General features: G+C 35.1%; 1 protein-coding gene across 2 annotated transcripts; it reads right to left on the reverse strand.

Moving 5' to 3' along the window:
• Positions 1-737: 737 nt before the first annotated feature.
• LOC115994174 (eEF1A lysine and N-terminal methyltransferase) lies at positions 738-24,753 on the reverse strand. Of its 2 annotated transcripts, none has more exons than XM_031118234.1 (15): positions 24,237-24,752; positions 23,984-24,152; positions 23,617-23,804; positions 23,088-23,348; positions 21,960-22,043; positions 21,792-21,839; positions 21,566-21,630; positions 20,839-20,887; positions 13,571-13,817; positions 11,110-11,231; positions 9,017-9,097; positions 8,841-8,915; positions 2,497-2,702; positions 2,212-2,362; positions 738-1,156 (listed from the first exon to the last, which is right to left on the reverse strand). In XM_031118234.1, exons 1-15 carry the CDS (start codon positions 24,600-24,602, stop codon positions 959-961), a joined length of 2,310 nt encoding a protein of 769 aa, XP_030974094.1. In that variant the 5' UTR covers positions 24,603-24,752; the 3' UTR covers positions 738-958. The 2 variants fall into 2 exon arrangements, 1 of the variants encoding a protein (XP_030974094.1); XR_004093137.1 differs by having other exon boundaries at positions 1,068-1,156; positions 2,212-2,336; positions 24,237-24,753.

Here is a 24,753-nt window from a genome sequence, read left to right on the forward strand (position 1 = left end):
AATTTAATAAATATTAGACATATTGCAAAATTTACATTAAAAATGTGGTTTAAAAAAACACTACTCTAGTTGAAAAACTTCCAAAGAAGTGTTCTACTTTGATATTATATTTTGAAACAATATTTTTAGGGAACATGTGATCTATGAAAATAAATATTGTGTTTTGACTCTTTTGAGAGAGTTCAAGAGTTACTGATTTGGGTGGAAGTGTACGTCAGAGTAGGTACAGACGTACAGTTTGTTAAATTTTGAACAAATCCCAAAATTATAAAATTTACACAAATTGTCTTTTGGAACACGAGCTCAATGCAAAACTGTAATAAACTAAAATTGTGTATTGGAAACATTATCTCTAAGCAAAATTATGAAGAAAAGAAACGAGTTTTGAAGGATGTGCACATTAAAGGTGCAAAGTTTTGCACAAATTTGAAGTTATTTTATACTGAAATTGTGTTTCCAAAACACAATTTCAAAGCAAATATGTTTATATCAAAATAATATTTCCAGAACATAATTTTAGCGTAAAATAACTGAAACTACAATCATGGTTTTCAAAAACGATTTTAAGTTGACTATAAAATTGTGTTTTCAAAGCCCCATCAGCTCTTGACAGGTCAGCAATATTTTTTTGTTAAATTGTGCATTCTCTCAAATAATTCTAGGGACACCCAATTGTACATTCAATTTCACAACTTGCTAACTTGTTTGACTAGGTGGTGAACATTTTCAACCCACTATTGATTATATGGACGCACCAAGTTTCATTGACCATTCACAATCGCACAAGTCTACTATGAAACAACTAATAGTTAAGCAGTAAACCATCTAATACCAATCACAAAAATATCGGTCACAGCAAATCCCGGTCAAAACTTATAACTGAATTCCCAAAAAATTTTCCTTCTGGACCAGTGACGTTTTACATATATTTCAACTCAGAAAGAATCTCTAGAAGCTTTCACTTGAGATATCTGACCTTCTTTGTACCATCTAAAATTCTTTGGCTCATCTCTGGATGTTTGAACTTCAACAGTTTCCCAAGCTTTAAAGCAGCTTCAGGGAAGCAACCTTCCCCAATACAGGACTCTGAACGAAGAGCAAAAAGAACTTCATTGACTTCTTCCTCAAGCTGAAGGCAAAAGAGATGGCTAAAGACCTAACAATAAACATTACAAGTTACAAATTAGAATTAATGCCATATTTCAGAGGCCAGTCTACACAAATACCACCAGGCATCATATAACATGGATAATCTAATACGGCAACAATAGACAAAGTCTAATAAATAACTTTGCCATAAAAATTCCAGAATGCATTCTAGCCAATTTAAAAGTTCAAGCAAGCAAGCATGAACATACAGAATGTATGTACACATGGAAATATAGTTATCAAGACAACAGTTCAAAAGAGCAAATTCATTATAAATAACCCTTCATTATCTTACACAAAAAATTCCACAGGCCATTGTGCAAACATTCCATTCTAAACTGATTGTTATGAAAGCAAGGATCCCATTGTAGTCATAAGATTATCAACCATGGGCCCCAATATAATATATATCTCATGCTACAGCCCCCCATCCCATCATATCTCAAAGTAGGGCTGTAAAACCAGTCGAGCTGCTCATAAACAGCTCAATTTCAGCTTATCAAAATGCTCATTTGGGCACATTCATTTACTAAATTACCCATGCTTGAGCTCAAGTATGAAGTTTGACTGAATGAACCAAACAAGCTCAGCCTTGAGATATTCATTAACACAAATATAACACTTTCTATGATTAATATATGGAAACTTTAAAAATAAATGTCAAAAAATGCTTTTTTGTTTCACATTTTATAAAAAATACCACTCTAAATGAATCAATTAGTAACTTTTACAACAGTTTTGCAACTAATATGCATTTACAAGAGATATTAATATCAGTTCCTTAAGTAAAAATATATTAAGTGAATTTATGTGACCGACTCAACAAAATTCATGAACAAGCTTGAGCTCAATGGGAGATTAATGAGCCCGGCTTGAACATAAAAATCAAACTCATTCTACAGCTCAAGATCAACTTGAACATGTTAACAAGTAATAAAACTAAGTTTCAACACCTTAGTACTCGTCTAGTTTACAGCCCTAATCCATAGCCCTGAAATCCTGGGTCTACCCCTAGTGAAAGTCTTTCTTAAATGAGTAATAAGACATATTCTCCAATCTCACCGCTTTCATCCTTGAAACAACCATGTCTTTAACGGCTGAGGAACGCGAGACCAAATTAATGACAAAGAGACCTTGCTCAGAAAGGGAATCTTTCACAATCTGAAGGAAAGACTCTTCCACAAAATCTGCAGCAGGGCAGGTCAGTCCAGAGCTGTACGAACAAACAATAATCAATAGATATAATTAATTAATTAAATTACTAAACCTCACATCATAAAATAAAATAAAAAATGCAATTTCTCAACAATGATACGTTCAGTTACAACATGTATTTAGTACATGTACCTAGAGTCTGATGAGTCCACATCAATAATCACTATGTCAACCTTCGTAGTCCCTCTGCCTTCTACATGATATGCCATAAAATTTTCATTTGGAGCGTAATTTGAAGTGCAGGAAGTATCCCCATTTCCATGAAAAGCAGATACTTCATTAGCTTCTACAGAATTTGCAATCTCTCTAACATACTGGATCCCATCAGCAATATGCACCTGAAATGTCAAACAAAAATTTAAAGAGACAAATAAAGTATAAACACAAAAGAATATAAGATAGAAAGGATGCCAAAAGTAGAGATACACAATCACTTTTTACTACATACTTATTAAAACTCTACATGAGTTAGCTAGACCTCTATCTAGTCTCTCCCAAATCGAATGCCTATCCCTGAAATGATTTTGCCACGTAAATTGAGAACCTAAATAGCCCAAGTCCATGAATCCACATGTATCAATAGCAACCCTAAAGATTTGCATTTGAGCATGATCTCTGTTACTACCTCCTTTCTTCTTCGTACTTCTAGCAATTTCATTAAAGTCACCAGCACACAACTAAGGCAGATTGAAACGACTTCTAAGTTGGCAAAGAATATCCCAAGATTTGTGTCTTTTCTGCGCGTTAGGCTCCCCATAAAAACCAGTGAATCTCCATGCACTCTCAATCCCCTTCCCAATAATTGAGTCTCTGATTTTTGGAGGAAGTTTCAATCGATATGTTGACTGAATTTTTCCAATACATCACAAGACCCCCTCCTCTGTGAATTCTTGGAACTAAGAACATGCCATCAAAGAGAAGATTTCGTTTTATTTCCTTTAGCCTTACTTCATCTACCCATGTTTCGGCTATAAACACAATGGAGTTATTTTTTTGCTCAGACTAAATCACCAAGATCCTTCCCTGTAGGTTCCCAAGCCCACAACAGTTCCAAACTAAAAAACTCATTGATCATGGCGGGGCTGTTTAACAGCCTCCACCATTGCGTTGGATGTCTCTTCGTCACCTTTTGAAACCTGCAATTTCTTGCAAGGTAAATCCAAGTGTTCTTCCTCCCTCGACCTACTGCTTCTTTTACCCGAGCTATGAACCTGCATGATTAATTCTTCCCCATGTTTTCCCCTCACTAAGCCCTTGTTTGGGAGGGAATAGAACGGAATGGAAAGGAATGAAAAAAATAATTTTAGAATATTCTTCTTTTCCCTTGTTTGGGAGTTTTAATGGAGGGAATGGAAAGTTCATTCTCTTAATTGGGAGTTTAAGTGAAAATGAATAGAATGGGTAGGAGGGAACACTCATTCCTCTATATTCTCTTAAAACCTCAAATTTTCATTCCCTCTGAAATTGGAAGGAAAGAGAGAGAATGGAATTAGATTTAATGAATTTTTTACTAAAATTTCCAAAATACCCCTATATACTTAATCCTTTATTTTAAAACAGGAGTCTAATAGTAATATTGTCATAAAATAATTTCATTCCATTCCCTCTATGTTACTCCCAAACAAGATTACTTACATTCCATTCATTTTATTCTTTTCCATTTATTTATTTTAAAACATCTAATCAAGGTTACTTAATTCCATTTCATTCCATTCTTTTCCATTCCTTTCCCTTGCTTAAATACATTTCATTCCATTCTATTCCCTTATGATCATTCCATTCAATTCTCTTATGAACTCCCAAACGAAACCTAAGCGTTTCCTTGATCTTAGATTAGACGGGTTATCCAAATTGCTTGATTTCACCGATTCAGCCGAGATTTCAGCTTTAGATATAGCTGGAATATTAGAGTAATCCTCTCCTATAATAATGGTATTATTTTCAGGAAGAGAGCAAATAGAAGAATTCAAGGTTGACCCACCTTTATTGGAAATATCCTCCTTGTCAAATTTAGTCAAACTTTCTTCTATCTCTTGAAGTACATTTTCAAAAGATTTCTGAGAATTATGGGAAGCTAAAATTTCAGAATCTGGGGTTACCATAATATTGGGATTAAAATTATTTGAAACGGGGGGATTTACAGAGATATGCTCCACCAGATCTGAAATTTCCTTAACCGTCAAATTATTTGAAATTCCTTGATCAACTGTAGTAACTCCTCCAAAAACGGTGGTTCCAGAGGTGGTTGATAGAGGAAACTCTTTAGCCACGGACACCGTGAAAAATTCTTCTTCCTCCTCTTCAAAACCCTAGACTGAAACCAGTCTTCTTGACTGGTTTAAACAATGGAGCATGAAGCCATCTTCCATACTCTTGAGTATCTATGGCCGGCGTGCCTTTACCAGTAATCCATTTTCCAGTCTTTATCATCATGAGAAATTAATCCACACCAATAACAAAAGTCTAGAATTTTCTCATACTTAAAAGGACACTGAGCCCTCATTATCTTCTCCCAAAAGAACTCAACGACTTCTGCAGAGTTGTCTTGATATATCAATGTTGACTCTAATCCTCATGAAATCATAGCCCATTAAATCCTCCTTAAACTGGGAATGTATAGCAGTGCCCACAATATTCCCAAGATTTTCAGCTGTCTCTTCATTCAGTTTGTTCACTGGTAAGTCATGTATTTGTAACCAGAAAGGAACATGAGTAAACTGCAGACCACTGATAGCTCTTCCACTTTCATACCTCTGAAACAAAACTAGGTGCTTGTCAATTCTCCATGGTCCATCCATTAGAACTCGTTTTGCATCATTATTTGTCTCAAAAACAAAAATGATCACATGGTTCCCGACATCTTGAGCTTGAAAACTCCTACGAGTCTTCCATAAAGGCTTAAAAGTTTGGCCAGTGGCCTCGATGTTGAGCACTTGTTTAGTCAGGAATTTTGCTGCAAAGGCAAACTTTGACCTATTATTGTCTTTGGTGAGGTTGACGTAAGGAACCTCTTTTTCTGTGAGAGAGACGATTCCAATCATTGAGAAAAGAATCCATAAAAGACGAAGAACAGACAGAAAAGGTTTCCCCACCCCAAAAAGAAAGCCCCACAAGAAGCACATACTCATACCAAATATACAACTATGCTTGTTCAGTTATGAAAAAATGTTATTAGAAACATGGACCCAAACACAACTTTGCATAATGAGTACTTTAAAAACACATGTTTTCACAACACTTTTTAAAATTTAAACCACAGTTTTTGCATCATTTTGGAAAATTTTGTTTGAAATCGCATACCAAACAGGCCCTAATTTTGTGATGACTCATTTTACTCTATGGTCTTTGGTTTACTCACCTACCCCTAGATTGGCAAACTCCTTTACCCATAATCTTGCTGCTTGTGCAGTTTGTAACTCAGCCCTAGGGTCCATCTCCATCTCTTCCAGCTTGGATTTTCACCCAGCAAGTTTGAGATAGTTAGGTCATTGGAGCTTTTTGTGTACTATTGTTGTTTGTCTTCTTTAAAAGGTCATTATTCAGCCAAAAAACACTAGGTAGATGTAACTATATAATGCAAACAAGAAACAAGGTGCATCTAACTATATAATGCAAACAAGAAACAAGGTACATGGTCCCTAAGGTCCAAATGAAAATTGTAATGCTAACTAGTTTCTTTGAAAGAAAAGGAAAAACTTAGGTATAGTTTCTTGGGTGTAGTATATTAGGTTCCCCAATAAAATTCAAACACAATTATATTGACCAATGAAGAACAAACAATATTATCTTTTCCATTAACAATTAAATTCAAAAACAAATACGAACCTTAAGGAACTATACCTAAGTTTTCCCCTTAAGAAAAGGAGCCAATAAGAAATAACACACTCATATCACAACGTACAGATCCATAGACCCAACACAAAATATATCAACATAACTGGGCATTAAAAATCTCTTGAGCTTCACACTACTTGACATTGAGAGCTTCCCCCACCAAACCATTCAGCTTGATAAAACACAGTGTTGGTATTTACAGCAACTGCCATTTTTGAAACCCAAAGAATTACAAAGTGTATCTTTTGAAGCATGATAATCCCCTATTATGTATTCAAGAGAACATGAGAGAAATTCTGGAAAGCATGGACACAGCAGTTGGGCTGCTGTGCCCGTGTCCGACATGGCGGAGACACAAGACACGCGTTGGACACAGCTGCATGCATGTCCCAGCCATTTTTTTTTTTTATATAAAAAAAAAAAAAAAAAAATGAAGGACACGGCCATGTGAGAGGGAAAAAAAGGCAGAAGAAGGAGAGTACAGAAAACGAGTATAGGTGAGAAAGAATAATGAATGTTTAGGAGAGAAGTGAGATGAGAAATTTAGATATGAAATACAATGAGTAGACGAGAACTAAATTGCTCTCACGTGGGTGGGTTTGGGGAATGGGAAGGTAGTTAAGGAAACTTCATGGAAATTTACTTATTTACAATTACCCAAAAAGGTTGGTTTTATTTTTAAAATAAAACATAAATGATTGTTTTTTAATAACCATCTACTCACTTTATTTGATATTTATTTTAAAACAATTATATAATAGTACTAATAATATTAGTAATTTTTAAAAATAAATAATATTTTTGTTATAAAACAAATTTTGTAGGCTTTGAAAATATATATGTATATAATTATTTAATTAATTAATATATGTATCCTTGCCATACTAGTGTCTTAATTTTTCAAAAATTGCCATGTCGCCATACCGTATCCGAACTCATACCCACACCCATATCCATGCAGGTGGTTCCTAGGAGAAATTCTACCCCAAAAAAAAAAAAAAAAAAATTTAACTGTGGTCTTAACATTACACCAACTGCTTCCTTATGTATCTAAGCCACTGGTAAACCCATAAATAGACACTGGTCTGCTCAAGAATCATACGTTTTACACTAGGAGCTCTAAATACCACACAAAACACTGGAATCGCCTTCCTAATATCAATTCCCTAATGTTTACTGAACCTTACTTTCCAACACTCCAAGAGACCGATTGCAGTATGCAGCAGCACCCAACTATTCCCAAACATACAGAACACCAAGCTCTATAGTTCATGAGCAAAGATACAATGCAGAAGTAAATGATCCATTGATTGCCCATCCACCTTACACATACTACATCAGTCCACAATCTTTATACCCCTTCTATGCAAAAAAAGCCACCCTAGCTGGAACTTTTACCCTCCCAATGCTTTGCCAAGTGCTTTGGTGCCTCCATTTCAAAGCTTTATAATAAGTTTAACTTGGAAACCCTGACTTATTGATGAAAACCAAATCATCTTGTCATCTTTCAAGGGATCAATGCACACAGCAAAAAGGTACTCTAAGCATGTAGTCATAAAGCTCTAATTCCGCAACTAGAATAGGGTTCCAATGAAAGTGGTCAGCCCATTGTAATAATCTACCTTCACAATTCGCATCTCTGTCCCCTGTTATGGTGTAGAATTCAGGATTCACATCCTTAAGCAAGTTGTCCCCACACCAACGATCCTAAACATAACAAGGATATTTACTTGACTAATTCTCACATCCCACCCCAACATGACTCAGGTACACTGAATGTTTACTTGACTAATTCTCGATCCATACCCTATTTTGAATTGAGTAAATCTCAAGAACTTGGTCCACCCATTCCTGATATGCATCCACAAACTCACTCAATATACTGTGATCTATAGATATCAGAACACCATCCACCACAAGACACCCTATATTTGTAATCATTTCTCTTCCTCCAAAGAACACCATCCACCCCAAGACACCCTATATACCATCACAACCACTTCCCAGGTAGTACTCAATTGAAAACCAACTTCTTCCTAATCCCAAACCTCCTGAAGAAAAAGGATTAACGATCACATTCCAATTTACAAGATGGGATTCTTGCTCCTCACTCGTACCACAATATTTGCCACACCAACTGGCAAAGGAAACAGGGATAGGTAATAAGTTGGAAGCAAGACTGCAAACTTTTAACAAGAGTTTATATTCCTCCCATTGAAAACATGAGAAATTGGTTACTGGCTGAAAACTGGGTAAGAACCCTCTGCTTTGAAGGAGGGGATTATTATATCAAGGATTAAAAGGATTCAGAGTCCAAGAAAGCAATAAAGGTATCAAATATGGCAAATAAAGGGAAAAAAAAAAACTTGAGAGGAGAATGTATATACTTGTGAATCATGATATACAATCAAAGAATGAAAGATGGAAGAACTTCTTCCAGTTAGTCATCATCTTAGACATGTTTCTTAACCATCAAGCTGAAATTGTATTACTTTTTCTTTTTTGATAAAAAGTGATGTATGTAGGGACAAACATCAGGACTTTTTTTATGAACAATAAAAACAGAAGGAAATATTTTGCATCTAAAAAAATAAACAAAATAAAAAAGATGAAAAGAAGATAACAAGAGTATAATAAACTACCTTTAAACCTTTATCTTCAGTAAAACCAAAGTAGTCCCTTGCAAGATTGAGAATCACAGGATCTAACTCCACCATCTGTAAATATGATAGTCTTCAATTAGTCCAACTAAGTGACAACTAAATCATATCCCTTCTATTTTTGGAGGAGGAGGAGGATATTTGCAAGCTAAAATTACCTCAATATGTAAAAAGTGTATACATTCATGAAGGAACATAGGAAGCAAGCCAGCTCCAAGACCTATAATAAGTGTTTTAACCTGAGAAAGATGACTTTGTAAATTACAGAAACAAAACAAAGCAATCTCAATATCTAGAAAATGGAAAAAGAGAAAAAGAACAATATACATATGAGATGGGTTTAAGTTACACCTGGTGTAACTTTTTTACACTGTAGATTTCTAAAAGATCTAACAGTTTTAAAATACTACCACCCATATATCATTAAATATTTATTACTTTCCAACTCACCTAATTAATAACACCATTTTTTTCTCTCTTATTTATTACATTCACAACAATCTTAACATTTAGAATTTACAGAGAATAAAAAAACTGCAAAATCTACAAGCATGGGTCAATAAGGAAATCTTTTTGATAACCAAACGCTTCGTTCCTATGAATATTGCTTTGATAAGTTGATTTGATTACCAAGTGATAATAAAAGGAAAGAAAATAACGTAAAATCTTGTTCTTACTGTATAGAAAACCATAAGACAAGACATGCCTAAGTTAAAGATGAGAAAGGAAAAATATTTCATAGATAAGACCATTAAGAACATTTGATCAAACTAATACCATCTAAAATGTAAAACCTATAATCAATTTTCCATGTTTAACCTTTGTTTAAAAAAAAAAAAAAAAAAAATCCATGTTTGTATAGATACAAAGAGAGAGAGAGGAGAAGCAAATCAAGTGGCTTACTCTTTCTTTTTAAAACCTATAATCGATTTTCATTTTATGTTTTGAATTTCTGTTTTTATTGAAATAAATAAAATCATAGTGATGATTCTGGTGAAGGTGGAAGTGAGGATTATTTCCCCAGTTGATTGGCATTGAGCATCTTTGATGCTGTTTGTACCCAAAGGTCCCAAATTGGTGACCAATCACCACTATGATGTTATTGGATAACATCCTTGATAGTTGATAGTATTGGGTAATATCAAGGTCAGAGATCCTTGATAGTAATGGATAATATCCTGCCACTGTTTGATTCTCAGGAAAAAAAAAAAAAAAAAAATCTTACCACTGTCCTGAGTTTTTTAAGAATTTAGATTCTATGTGGGAGCTCGCCAAGCCATTCAAAGATACAAACCAAGGAGAGAGCTTAGGATTTGGGAGTGCTATACCAGTATATATGTTTTTGACTAATATTGGTGTTTACCAATTCCTTACCAATTGCTATGGAGATCGGGTGAGGTGGGAGATATACGATTCTTTTGTGCATAATGAATTATAGGAAAATGAAAATATTGTGGTGTGAAAATTTAGAGTAAAGAAAATAAAATTCAACCGTAATAAATTTTTTACAAGGGTACAAAACATTTAATAACATAGTTGGAGATAATTAAAGCAATTAGATCACTTATTTATAGAAGGTTGATAGCATGGCCATCAAAGTGTTTCTACCATTAGATTTATTATGGCTTATAAAAGGAGGAACTTTTACATCAGTTGTAACTTAAACCCAACTCTATACATATATATAAACAATGTCAAACTAATTTCTAAATCATATAGATCAATACAGACAATATGTAGGATTGATGTTTATACTTAAAAATTTCCAAGGTGGACTTAAATGGGTCCCTTTTTTACGTAAATAAAAACTCTACTTCAAAAAAGGAATGGTCAAGTAAACATTCTGTGTACCTAAGGGTCACTAAAGAATTAAAGTTTAAAATGTAGTCAATAAAATCAAGAAAAGAAAAGGAAAAAATTGGACCACTGTCAGGGGCCCCAATCATACAGAATTCTTAAGTACATTTAAGCCTGCAGAGTGTTCAATCTCATTAAATGGGTTCATATCTTATACACGGGAGCATTGCCAATTACCAAGCAAAGCTGTCTTCCTCGTGTGTAAAATAGTAGTAGACCTACAAATTTTACTAGGTCAAACAATAATCAGAAGAACAGTTTTCCTTATTGAATTAAAACCAAAAAAGAAACAAATTTCAAGAGTACAAACATGACAAGCTGGTTTTTCTTTCACTTCTTAATAAGTAAAGCATATTTCGGAAATGGCTAACATCAAAAAATGAGCAGTGCTTACAGTTTCTCCTGTTGACACCACACTTTCCATATAAGAAGAAATCAACACAAACCCAGAAATAATTCCTGTATGATAAGCACTAGCCAAATAGCTATGATAGACCTTCAGCTGGTTGCTCAGTTCTGTCAGATTAAGAATATATTAAATTAACACAACAGGAAACAAGCAGCAAAATAGGATGCACTTTTCTGAGAATGGCACTTGCAAGTCTTTCCACAACAAGTTTTTTCCTCAAGTTGAGATGGCATCCAACAAGACACATCAAATGTCATACAGCCTCACCACCCGTGCATTTTGCTTGCAAAAATGTGCAACTAGTGGCTGCCACATCCTTGTTCACAAAACTAATGCAAAAAGAAAAAACTTGAATTTTATTAGTAAGGATGAAATGCTGTAAAACTATGCATTGGAACACACTGAACTACAAACTCAAAATTTTTAAAAAAATTAGTGTAGAAAACCAAAATTAACATGAAAATATTAAAATTTAGTTATGTTCAGAAATTCACTTTTCAATTTTATTTTTTTCTCATAAATAACATGGTTAATAAGACCATCATGTAGCCAGAGCCATTCCTGATAACATTGAAATTATGTCAATGTCAATTAGCAATGTTTTGGCACAAACAGTAACAACTGGCTTATGCCAGGAATCATAATGGTTCTAACAGAACCATAATAATTTTATGCTAGTCACGACCCGCTAACTTGTGCAACACATGGAAAAGTTCAGTGAAAGTATTTATTTATTTAATGGCATGGAACCTCACCAAGGCAGGCCCTTTGGACCCATCCCTGGGAAGTAAACCACAAATACACGACCCCGTCCACTAGAGCAGTGTATCAAGTAATCTAGGGGAACTCTTACTAGGGATTGAACCCAGGATGTCTAGGTCTACAGCTCATCCCAAGTCTCCAACCATTAGGCTGCACCCTGACAGGTCAATGAAAATATTTATATATGATAGATTTAATTAACAAGTTTTTTTTTTTTTTTTTTGGGATAAGTAACATAAAAGACTTAATTAATAATTTTTAATAAATATATAAAACAAACAAAAAAAAAAAACTATAGAAAATATCAGAAGTACTTTAATTAGGATTTGCTTACAGAAATTAAACATAATAAAATTATAATTTTTTGTGTTGGGTTGCTTTAGTCCAATAGAACCATTAGTTCCAATTGATTTCAACTCATAAAAGTATAACAATTCAGCACTCTGTATAAGTTATTACACTGAAAATTAAAAAAACCATATATATACAAACTACATGCTAATGTGGGAAAATATGAGCTTTTCAGAAGCTTATGGCAGAATCGCGAGTAAAAAAAAAAAAAAGACGAACAATTTCATTATTATATAGATAAATCAAGAGTTTCAGTATGGGAAAAAATTACAAATAAATCATGAAAAATACTATGATATCTTTCCCTCTTTTTTTTTTTTTTTTTTTGATAAGTAATAAAAATATATAAATCAGAAAAAAAAAAAGAAAAAAAAGAGTCATTCAAGTATACAGGAAGTATATTGCGGCAAACAATCAGTTACAACAATTGCATAAATCTAATAAATCAACAATAGAAAATAAGGAAAGGTTCCCCAAGGCTGACAGCCAATCCAACAAAGTTCTATAAAAGAGCTACTTGAGATTAGACATAGAACTTTCGGTATCTTCAAAACTCTTGCTATTCCTTTCCCTCCAAATGCACCACATCAAGCAATGGGAGATAACCATCCAAATGTGACCATTCCAATGACGACCACACCGACCTTGCCAGCAAACTAAAAGCTCAACAACATATTTTGGCATCACCCAATAAACTCCAAAAAAACCCAATATCATGGACCATAAGTCTGAAGCAATAGGGCAATGTAGCAAAAGGTGATCAACAAATTCACCATTACATTTGCACATATAACACCAATCTGTAATCCTTATCTTTCTCTTCCTTAAATTGTCAATTGAAAGAATTTTACCCAAAACTGCAATCCATACAAAGAAGGCTACTCTCGGAGGAGCCTCTGAACTCCAAATTATTTTCCAAGGGAAAGGATGATCACTGGTACTGCATCGGCACCTACAAAGAAGGCTATCATTCTCTCTTATTTTCTTCACTTTCTTTCTTCTCCATCCATAGTCCCTATTCATTGTACATGTAATAACCTATCTCTCATATTCCCCCCGTGTTTGTGTGCGCATGCATGTGAGAGACACAGAGAGAGGGAGAGAGAACCAAAAAAAAATACATCCATGCACACCAGTTGTAGTAGCTTAACACAGGAGTAACATTTCTCAAATTATTTTGAAAATGGAAAAATAAATCTGAAAGAAATTCATGTACCACACAATGTCAAGTAAAAAACAAATAATATATATATGGAAAGATGTACGATTCAAGCAAAACCATGCTGCAAAAGAGTGACTAGATTAATAAGAATCACATCAAGGGCATCAATACCAATTATTTTTTTAGGTCCCCTTCTCTTGGATTTGGAAGATGGGCTAGTTTTCTTCCTCTCAATCTGATTAATTTTCTCAGATCCTTCCTTTGCTAGCAAAGCTTCTGACTGCACCAGACTTCCAGTTCTTTCAAAAATAAGGCGACGAAATATCAAATCTCCAGATGGCAAAAGGCGAACATCAACATCAACATTTTCATAAATCACATCTTCAACAATTACTGGTCCACTCAATGGAGATGTGACCTAGAAGGACAGATAATTAAGGATACTGTGAAAATTGTTTTCTTTTTCTGAAATTTTGTAGACAATAAATAGCTCCAGTGAGATTCACTTAACAGTCAAAGTTCATAATGGTAAAAAGGACAATTGACAGAATAGGAAGCCAAATTGCTGAGAGGAGGCTAAGAAACCCCTATAGTTCTTTTCAACAACAAACATTTCAAATTTTTTTTTTTATAAGTTAAAAAAGTTTTATTGAAAAGGTGAAGAGGGCAAAGCCCGGTACACAAAGAAGTCGAGCAAAATAAAGAACCTAGGTTTAAAGATAGATAGATTTAAAAATTCAAAAAGAGTAGAAGCAAAACCGCCAATAACCCTCAATCAATCAAATAGTGACATTTAAGAATAAAAATCTCAATTAGAGCAATGAGGCATCAACTCCATCAAAACATGATATTTCCTTTATTTATTCCAATTTCAACACTTCCTTCAAGAAATTTTTTATAAGTTCCAATGAGATTTTTTATAGGAGGACTTAAGATTCTAGTCAGTGTATGATGAGGGCTACCAGCAATATAACAATGCCTTTTTACAAAAATCTGACACTAAAGATGCATTCCAGCATCCAAAGAAACTTTGCTCTTAAAATCTTCTAAATTAGACCCAAGAATGATAGAAAACATGAACAATCAAATACATTCTAGGATCTCTACCACTCCTTTTTCCTTTTTTTTTTCCTTTTTAGGAACTTACACTCTTCAAAAAATTTTCTCAATTTTTATTTGATGATATGGAAACCAACCAAGGCAAGGCCCTTTGGACCCATCCCTAGGGAATAAACCCTAGATACATGGGCCACCAATCAAAACCATGTATCAAGTAATCCGAGGTAATTTTCAGAATAGCAGGAGTTTGCCATACAATATAGTTAGTTAGCAAGAACCATAAATAAATGAGGAAAATAACATCTCAAGCCTTAGAGGCTTGAGTTCGGTGGAAAAATCGAGTCGCAAAGACTCGAGTTCCAAAGAAGAGAACGAATGAAGATGGCGATGAAGATGAAGAACCAGAAATGGGAAGAAGATGCAGAACAAGGGAAGAAGAAGCAGAAGTACTGATCAGCCCGTGATTCAAATTTACAATAACTTTCCCGAATCCTAGACCTAAGTGGCACTGAATACTCTTGCCGTCCATCGACTTCAGTTGAATAAACTTCAATTTCAGGTGGGTATCGATGACACTCGCAGGGTACAAAAGCAAGGCACAAAAGAATTCCCATCCACTCATCGCACCCATTAAAAGGCACCTGTATGTTCACTTTTTTTTTTTTTTTGAAAATTCGATTCATATTTGGGTTGTGAAGTGAATATCTTCGGAAACTCTGAGAAGAAACAAAGGAGCTACAAGGCAGGAAAGTAAATGAAAAAACTCGAGTTCCATGTGGATCTTTAGAGTTCTAGCCTATCTAAACAACCTTAATTTGAGTTTAATTGGGAATTAAAGTCTTGGAAGCTTATTTAAGTTTTAGTGGGTCTTAAACTCTAGCCCAAGTAGGAGTGTTATTTCAGAGTACTAACTGGAGTGGGATTGATCTTCCTAGACTGAATTGGAGTGTTATTTTAAAGGTATATATATTGGTTCTTTTAAGTCAGTTACGTGAAAGGTAGGGAGACACTGCAAGATTTGGAAAAAAAAAAAAAAAAAATCAGTGTTTAGTGTATAAAAGATTAAGAGTAGAGAATTAGGGTTTCTCAAAATTGAAAGGATAGAAGAACGTGGCATTGCTAGAGGCAGCCAGCAAATTCATTTTATTGAGGTAAACATCCATATATGCATGCCTTATTGATATCTTTGAACACATATTTGATTATGGAACCTTCGTCTCTAGGCTGCTTGAAAATATTAGAATTATACTAACAGTTGCATAAGAATAGAAGTTATCATGGAAGTGTTATTATAGACATGCATTATTTTATTTGATTTTGAAACAGATCCTCGTATATGTACGTGGAGTAGCATCACATCCTACATAGGTTAAGCACTTGTAGATGTCCTAGGGTGGTGTTCAGATGGTCTACGTGTACTTATATATAGGTATAACAGATTTTAGTTTTAGGGAATGCATTACAATTATATAAAATCTAGAATAGGTATGATGTATATTAGAAAGATATGTTAAATTTTATATTGCGAAACCTTCTTAGCGGCTAAGGAAAAGTTTTATAAGAGGACTTTTTGGTTATTCGAAACCTGCCCTTACTGAGTTATTTAATCCTTAATTAGGTTCTAGTTGACATTGTTTCAGACAATTGAAGTGAAGCTTGGTTTAGCAACTAAAGGTAAGTGGACTTCAGAATATGACGTCTCTCAAGACATGTATATTTATATATATTTTTGGTAAAAATATATTTATATATACATAATTGCAAAAGTGAAGTTTCAAAAACTTATACCATTGTCAATACTTTATACATACCTGAATTTTAATATTTCTTGTATGTTACTTTGAAATTGTATATGTTAAGAATGACACAAAAACTATATTTTTGAGAAAGTATTCATTATATGATATATGATTTGTATTGACAATATTGTAATAAAGTAAGAATGTTTTCAAACAGTCAGTTAGACAGTTTGCAACTTTTGCCAACATAAGGTTAAGTGTTGGTCTTCGATCGATGCAGTGTTATTGTGGTGTGGTGCAGTGTTATCATTTGCTCTTCGGGGCTAGTGCTATTGTTTGCTCTTTGGAGCTAGTGTTGCCTCTTTGAGGTTAGTGTTATTGTTCCCTATAGGAATCACCCACCGAGTTTTTAGCAGTTTATGTTTTTGTCTAGCTAATGTTTAATGTTTTCCATATCAAACTACTATTTTATTGTTATTGACCTTTGTAAGTAGAAAAATTGTTTATTACTATAATATATTATTTCTATCTATTTAGTGTATTTTGGCTAACTAAAATAATTACTATTTTATTTACTAATTACAGTGTTATAGTAAATGTTTTCTTTCTAATAGTTTTATAGAATATATTATAAAACTGTTAAAACTATTTGTAAATGTTTTATAAAGATTATATTTTGTCAATGATACTATTGTTTTGTTTTGAAAGACATCCTCATGTTATGTAGTCTCTTATTGGGCTTCTAGCTCACCCCCCTTTTTCCATCCTTTCAGATTAGAGCAATGGAATATCTTTTGGTGGTAGATCATTGGAGACATAGATTTGAAGACTTCTTTTGGAGCTATGTTAGTGAGGGGTTGTTTTATTATATTTTCTTAGGATAGTGAGTTTAGTATTCTTGAAACTATTTCAGATTGTATTTGGAGACTATTGTTAAAGTTTTAGTTTGATGGATTTTATAAGAAAGACTTGATGGTTTGATTCTTATTTGTGGATATTTAATTACGCTCTGTTCCATTATAATAAATGTTGATTATTTATAAGACAGGTCGTGCATCTAAATCCTTGATATGGGTTTGGGGTGTTACAAGCAGAGTTTGCCTACAACTCATCTACCAATAGAACAACTCAACACTCTCCCTTTGAGATTGTTTGTGGGATGCAACCAACCAGTGTTCTTGACTTGTCAAGCTTACCATTACCCAAGAAGGAGCATCTAAAAGCCACTGAGTTAGCTGATTTCATACAACAGCTACATGTAGATATTAAGAAGAAGATAGAGGCCAGCAATGCTAAGTACAAGGCACAAGCTAACAAGAAGAAAAGGCAAGTGATTTTTAAGGAAGGTGACCTAATATGGGTGATCCTGACCGAGGAGAGGAACCCTGCTGGACCTAATACAAAGTTGCAGCAAAAGAAGATTGGTCCATGTCTTATACTACATAAGATCAATGACAATGCCTACCAAGTCAAGCTACTTGATCATCTACATATTTCTAACAGTTTCAATGTACATCACTTGCTGCCCTATCATGACCCAGATCAGCTTACAACAAGCCACACTTGAGGACAAGTGTGTTCCAAAAAGGGACAATCCTGATGTAGTTCAATTTTAAATCTATCTGTTACTAGCTTTTGTTGTATAATAAGTAATTTCTTGTTTTACTTTTAATAGCCTTTATAACTTGTAACAAAAAGTTAGTTATCTGATAGGTTATTAGTGATAAGTGCAATAGCCTATTAGTTAGTTAGAGAAGTTAGTTAGGCTTTGGCCAAATCACATGGCAACCACATGGTGGGTTCTTGTAACTAACTCAGCAGCTTGCTTATGTAACTATAAATAAGCAAGGCTACCTTCATTGTAACTAGTTGAATTTGAATCCAAGAAATCTACCTATGAGGTATTATTCCAAGAGCTAGTTCATTCTTTCTTTTCTCTAGGCAACTTAGCTTTCTAAAACATCTTTCCTTTTCACCAATTTTTTTCTTCCATCAATTTCCCCAGTCATGTGAATGGCATCCAAAACTATCCAGTCTACATAAGGGCTGCCCCAAAGACTTTTGACAATGGTAGAACTAGTATTGTGAAGTTTGGTTTCTTGAAGACAGACAACATCACATTTCCACCCCTTAAGTAAATTCCTCACAACAAGCAACTTCTTGTTTTTCCCAAGCACACTCAAGTTTTTGGAAGAAAGCAATGCACTGACTCTCACAACAAGCAATAGGAAACCCCCCACATATGAACCAAAACCTTTGATCATTGCTCTCATCCATTCTGAAGCGCCTTCAAATCATCCTCCGAAGAAAATCCATCAATAACACTCACCTCAGTACCAAAATCTAAACCTCCATTAGGATCCCACAAAGCCAAAGGTGCAACAACCAAAGAACAAGTACCTGACCTCTTCTCTATCAACAAAGGATCTTCCCAAAACTGCCTAGGGGCAACAGCATCATTTGAGTCAAAACCCAACTCAAATAGAGGACAAAAGCAATTAGAACCCAATAGTTGCCTCTAGAGAATTTCAAATAACTCCAAGACTGGAAAAGATGATGAAAGACCCACGCCTAGTGGAGTGACCACAGAACCACCATTAGAGACATCGTCGGCAAGCAGATTAGCCTCAAAAGTTAGACCCACGCTAGCATTGGGTCTCAAAATCACTTTTGCTGCTTCTCTGCTTCGTGGATGCCCGAGTCACATAAACCAACAGAAATAGCCTTGAAAATAAGACCTACACCATCGCCGAAGCTCGAAAGAACTACCTCCAACCTCGCTTCAGCTTCGTGCAACAGTTTGGCCGAGCCATCGAACCCACACACCCTTCACGCAAGAGACACACCGTTTCCTATGTTTGGCTTTTATGTTTCCGAGGACCCAAACTCACAAAGGATATTGAGAGGGCTTTAAGAAGCCCAATCACGATATTTAAGGGAGGAACAAATATAGTGGGTTGTTTAATATTAGCCCACGCGATAGTCCGCTTGCCTTCACCCGATAAAGAAGTTGAAATTTTAAACCTAAAGTGGGCCTTGGTCCATTTCACACTGGTTTGACGTAAAGGTCTACCAAATTTTAAATGAGTAATAAAATTTGAGTAAACTAATCAAATCCCTAGGTCTCTCATGCTGATTAACATGGCCAGAAATTTTAGGGAACTAATCAAATCCTAAATTCTCATGATCTTTTAAAACTTTCCAAACTTGAGAATTTTGATTGCTAACGGATTTTTCAAATCCACCACCACCGGCCACCACCTCTTTCCCCGGCCTAGAAGCTTTTTTCCCCAAGAAGAACTCAAGTAGTCTCATTTGAAGTGAAGCCCAACCACCCTTCTTTGACTCCCGATGGAGCCCGAAGACAACCACATCTTGCACCATTGTGATACTCAGAGATTTCCACACAAAAAACCACCCAAATTTAATCAACTAGTTATCTCCAAGATTTTTGAATTCTCACACATTCTTTTGAATGCTAAAATTCCAACAAGATAATTCTGCTAAACAAGCAATGATTCAATCCAAACCTAACCTTCCCACCAAATAAAGCCATGGTACTCACCTTGACATTCATGAATAGCATAGGAATTTATTCTACCACCAACAAAAACTAAAGAAAAAACCTTAGAATCGATACAAAAGAAAATAGAGTTCCTCTCTATCTCCCTAGTTTGAGGGTTAGGCTTGGGTTGAGAGGAAGGAGGAGAGGGAATTAGGTTAATTTGTGGGGGAGACATGTTTGGTGGAGCTTTGTGTGGGGGAGGCTTGCTTTGTGGAGGAAGGGATAGCAGTATTGAAAGCGGAGTAGGATGGGATCGTTGGAGAACCTGACCAAGATGATTAGGCAAGTAAAAAGGCTTTGGTAAAAATACATTATGTGGAAAGAAAGGTGGTTGTGTTGGGTAGGGTAGAAAGCGGGAGGGACCAAAGGGTAAAGGGGGTGGAATGGAATGGATAGGTGGAGGTAGTGGGGGTTGTGTATATGGAGGAGAGTGTGAAGGTGGTGGTGGATAAGGTTGTGTATGCGGTGGTGTTGGTATTGAAGATTAACTTAGGTAAGTCAAAGTTGGTACTAGTGGTTGTTTTGAGCAGCATAGGGGAATTGGTGGCTATGTTGGGATGTCAACAGCCAATGCTTGTTAAAGAATTGGGTTTATGTTGATGTAATGGCCTAAGAGGCCCAATTATGTTGTAAGCCCTTATTGGGCTAACCCTAGTTTCTAGGCTCCATATATACCCTGTTAAGGGTTCACTATAATTGCTGTCTTGAGTATACAATAAAGATGTAACTGATAAGCCTTTATTTTATGGATGTAGGCCATTTGGCTGAACCATGTACTCCCTTGTTTTTCTCTCTTTCTTGCTTCTGCTTTTCTACCTTTACTCTACTATCTAAACAATTCATTAGCAATTAAGATGAAATCCAAAAATCTGCCTACCTTTCACAAAAGAATTATGAGACTTGGAAATAATTCCAAAGCATCATCCTCAACCTATTAGTCAACGCCTTAGAAATAATTGTTATATATTTCAACCAACTCTTGAGGATATATAAAAGTAACATCATCAACTTTATCTTCAGAGCTTGCTGAAGAGTGAAGACAGTAAATAAAACAACATCATAGGAAGAGTTTTCACCTGGTGAATGATATTCCGTTGCTTGATCCCATCACTAGCCATCATGAACCTGTAGAAAACAAGACAATGACAGCATCTATGAAAAAAGCTGCAAATAATAGAGCAACTGCTTTTTTTTATATATAAGTTAATGGAGCAACTGAATAAATCATATCCAAACCAGAAATAGAACCATGAATGCCCTTGGAGAAAACAGATGATTGCTTACAGCATTGCAATGTAATGCATAACAGTGCAGTGAAAGTATACATGATGTCATGTGATAAGAGAATCATTCTAGGGTTAGGTATTTGCACAATCCCAAGGTATTAACTTCTTTTTGGATAACATTGATGTCGTAAAGCCTTTTCAAGCTCTCTCCCTCACAATCTATATATCAGAACAAGTCTAACTGTTACCAAATAGGTTGTACCCAATGCACAAAGCATATTTAACGAAGATCATTACCATAATTTTCTTGGTCATAGCAAGCATATATATCACAAAAATAACAAAAGGAGTTGGAATTCCAAAGAACTTCCATAACAAGCTTCGAAGTACTATAGTTGCAGTACTACCATGAGTAAGTTGCATCAACAAATGGTCTGTAAGCTATTTCATTGATTGGCACATCAAAACCAATTAGAAGTTTTAGAATCAACTTTAAACAATTAGTATCACTATGATTAAACAAGTGTCAAGATGATATAATGGCAAAGATTAAAACCAAATGATGTAAGAAACCTACGGAATTTGAGCTCCATTATCTTCTTTTCCAGGTGCCAATTGTTCCACCAGTGGAGATAAATCCTTCTGGAGAGATGCCAAAACTTAGATTTTAGAAAATAAATGCAGCCAGTGGATGTTGCAAATATAATCCATGTCCTTTTTGGATTTTTCGATAAGTATGAAAATAGCACATTAATTTTCATTTTGCAATCACATCTTTTTTACAAATTGAAAGAACATATTACCTGAATATCATCCATGCTAGCATTATTGTGGCAGGTGTCTAATAAAACCTTCATTTCGCACATAAAGTTTCATTTAGGCATTGTAATTATAACGATCTTTATTATTATTTTTTTCTTTAAAAAAAAAAAAAAAGGATCTCCAAAATACAATTGCTAAGCAGAAGGTACCATTATGAGACGAGCAGCCTTTGAGCTTTCAACTACCATCCATTGTCCTTCTTCTGAAGAGAATAGCCATTCACGAGCCCGGGTCTGAAATCTAACATTCCGTTACACTTCAAGCAGAAGAACAAAATGATAATGAGTGCAAAAAAACCCAAGAGGGTACGCGGGTAGTCTACTAAAATCAAAAGGTCAAGACAATGATGCATGGTAAGTACAACCAATAAAGAAGCATAAGTAGAAAAAACCCAAAGCATTTATCCACTCAAACAAAGTATGGAGGAATGAAGTCTTCAATTCATGAATCTATCTCTCACTCCCTTAAAAAGTCTAAGCATTCCTCTCCCACCAAATACCACATGAGACAGTGGGATATCATGCTCCAAATAACCACAATTTCTGTTTTTGCTTAACTTACCCAACTAGCTAGATAGGAAGTACACAACACTTCTTGGCATAACCCACTAAACCCCAAAAAGTGAAAATATTATATTTCACACGGGCAATGTAAAAACAGACGATCAATAGTCTCCCTATCCCTCTTACACATGCAACACCAGTGAAGCACAACTATCAGATGCCTCCACAAATTGTCAGTAGTTAAAATCAGGTAAATAAGAGCTCATATTAGGTTCTACTGAATATTGTCACTTTTTACTAAAAATATTAGGTAAAACAAATTTGGTTCAACTTAACAATGAACATAACCAATTCTGATGTGCCATCTTATGACATGATGCATAAACGGAACTAACAAATATTAAATTTTTTATAACCTGTAATTCTTTTTTTTTTGATAAGTAAGAATGATATATATACGAAAGTCTACTCTATGCATGAATAACATAGAGTTTTATAGGACGAGAGGGAGGTTTTGGGGGGGGGGGGGGGGGGGTGTGGCACAACAGGCATAAGAATGACCCCAGCCAATTTCCTTGAGCTTGATAACTTATAAGAAATGCTTCTTTTTACTTAGATAAATGAGGATGCAAGCTTCCAATCAAACCATAATTGGACAAACAGATTCTATCCAATTTCTGTAGCACGACAAAAGCAAAAACATAGTAATAAAATAAAATTATGTGTTGTACTATCCCACAAGTGTTTGGATCTAATAGATATGCTAACACAGACCTTAGGCACGATAAAAACCCCACAATGGTACATGAATGAACCAGAATGCTGCCGAGCATCAAGAAGTATGGCTCTATAACTGAAAAGAGAGCCCCCTTGTCCACCCAAAGTAAGCTGGAACCGACGACCTTGGCAAAGCTTTGTGAGATCCCCTTTCGCTCCAAGTTGCAGGTCTTCAAGTGAGTACAATATATGAGAACCATTGAAGTATCCTCTTCGAATTTGGTTCTCATTTTCAAGAGCTTCATTGATTCCACAAGCCTAAAAAACAATCAATCAGATTCAATTAAAGCTTAAAAAAAATTAGAATTCCCAATTTTGATTAACTAAGTTTACGCTAAAAGAGGAAATTTATTCAAAAATATCTACTCCCTACTAACTTGATGTTTAAAAAAGTCTTAACACAAACCTAAACATGTTGGACTGCTGTTATGTTTCATTGTGTAAAATAATTTTGAGCATATGTCATACATTGGTAATGAAAAAGTTTTATTATCGTCCAGAAAAGAATGCAAGCCAGTTATTGTACCTGAACTCCATTACAATCAATAGAATCATTATTGAACAATGCTGTTATCTCGTACAACGTACTAGACATCTCTTTCTCAGCAACTACCATAAATGTTTGAAGGCTAGGCTTACTGGATGGTTTCTGAGTCTGAGGTATGGCCTCAATAGTCATTTTCCACCCGAATCTCAACTTAGAGAAGAGCAAACCTGAAAAGAATGGAATAAGTAAAGCAAGCACCATCTAATATTATTTTAGGCAATAGGTAGGAAGGAAGAAGCAAGTGATAAAATTTTGGTACGAATTAATGACTGATTCCCTCAATAGTCAATACAGATACATTGGAAAATGGAATAGATGTGAACTAAAATGAGAAAGCAAAGAGTACCTAAAACATGAGACTCAGCCAAGGTAAGGCAAATAAATTTTCCCCCAGATTTCAGAATTCTCATAACCTCAGATAAATATTGAATCCCGAGCTTAGGGCCAAGTTGTGGCTCCATCAAAGCATCGAGTCCACCTTTATCAACAACAGCATCAAAAGTCTCATCCATGAACTGTAAGTAAGTAAATTATATTAAAAAAAAAAAAAACATCAATTTTTAGATCAAAATTCTTATTATTATTATTATTAGACAGACCTGCATTGTCGTGATGTCCATAACGCGCCACCGCATTTCAGGGCGTTGACGGACGTTGCGGCGCAACATGTCGGAAATGACAACCTTGGAGAAGTCGATGTTGGTGATGGCCTTAAAGGCGGCATCATCGTACAGGTGCTCGGAGAGACGAGAGTTTCCACAAGCAGGAACCAGTATCTGTATATTCGGCTGATGTTGTTGTTGTTGGAGGTGGGACAATAGTGGGCCTCTGAGCTCGGCCCACTCCGCGTACCACTCGAAGGAGTCATCGCTGCCTCGGATACTGAAGAACCTGTCCCAGTTCTCCTTGCTCGTGAAGTCCCCTAGAGTTTGCAAAAGCTCCTCCCCTTGCTTTTTTTTTTCCATCTTGGCCTTTTCACTCTCCCAACTTCACCTACTTCTTCTTCCGGGTTTTCTCTCTAGGGCTTTCGATTTGTTATGTGAGTACGTGTTTAGCAACTAATTTTTTTCCTTTAATAATTGTCGAAGATCTGTCTGTTCAAATCCTTCTAATGGG

This window comes from Quercus lobata, chromosome 6 (genome assembly GCF_001633185.2).
Source record: "Quercus lobata isolate SW786 chromosome 6, ValleyOak3.0 Primary Assembly, whole genome shotgun sequence".
NCBI lineage: Eukaryota > Viridiplantae > Streptophyta > Magnoliopsida > Fagales > Fagaceae > Quercus > Quercus lobata.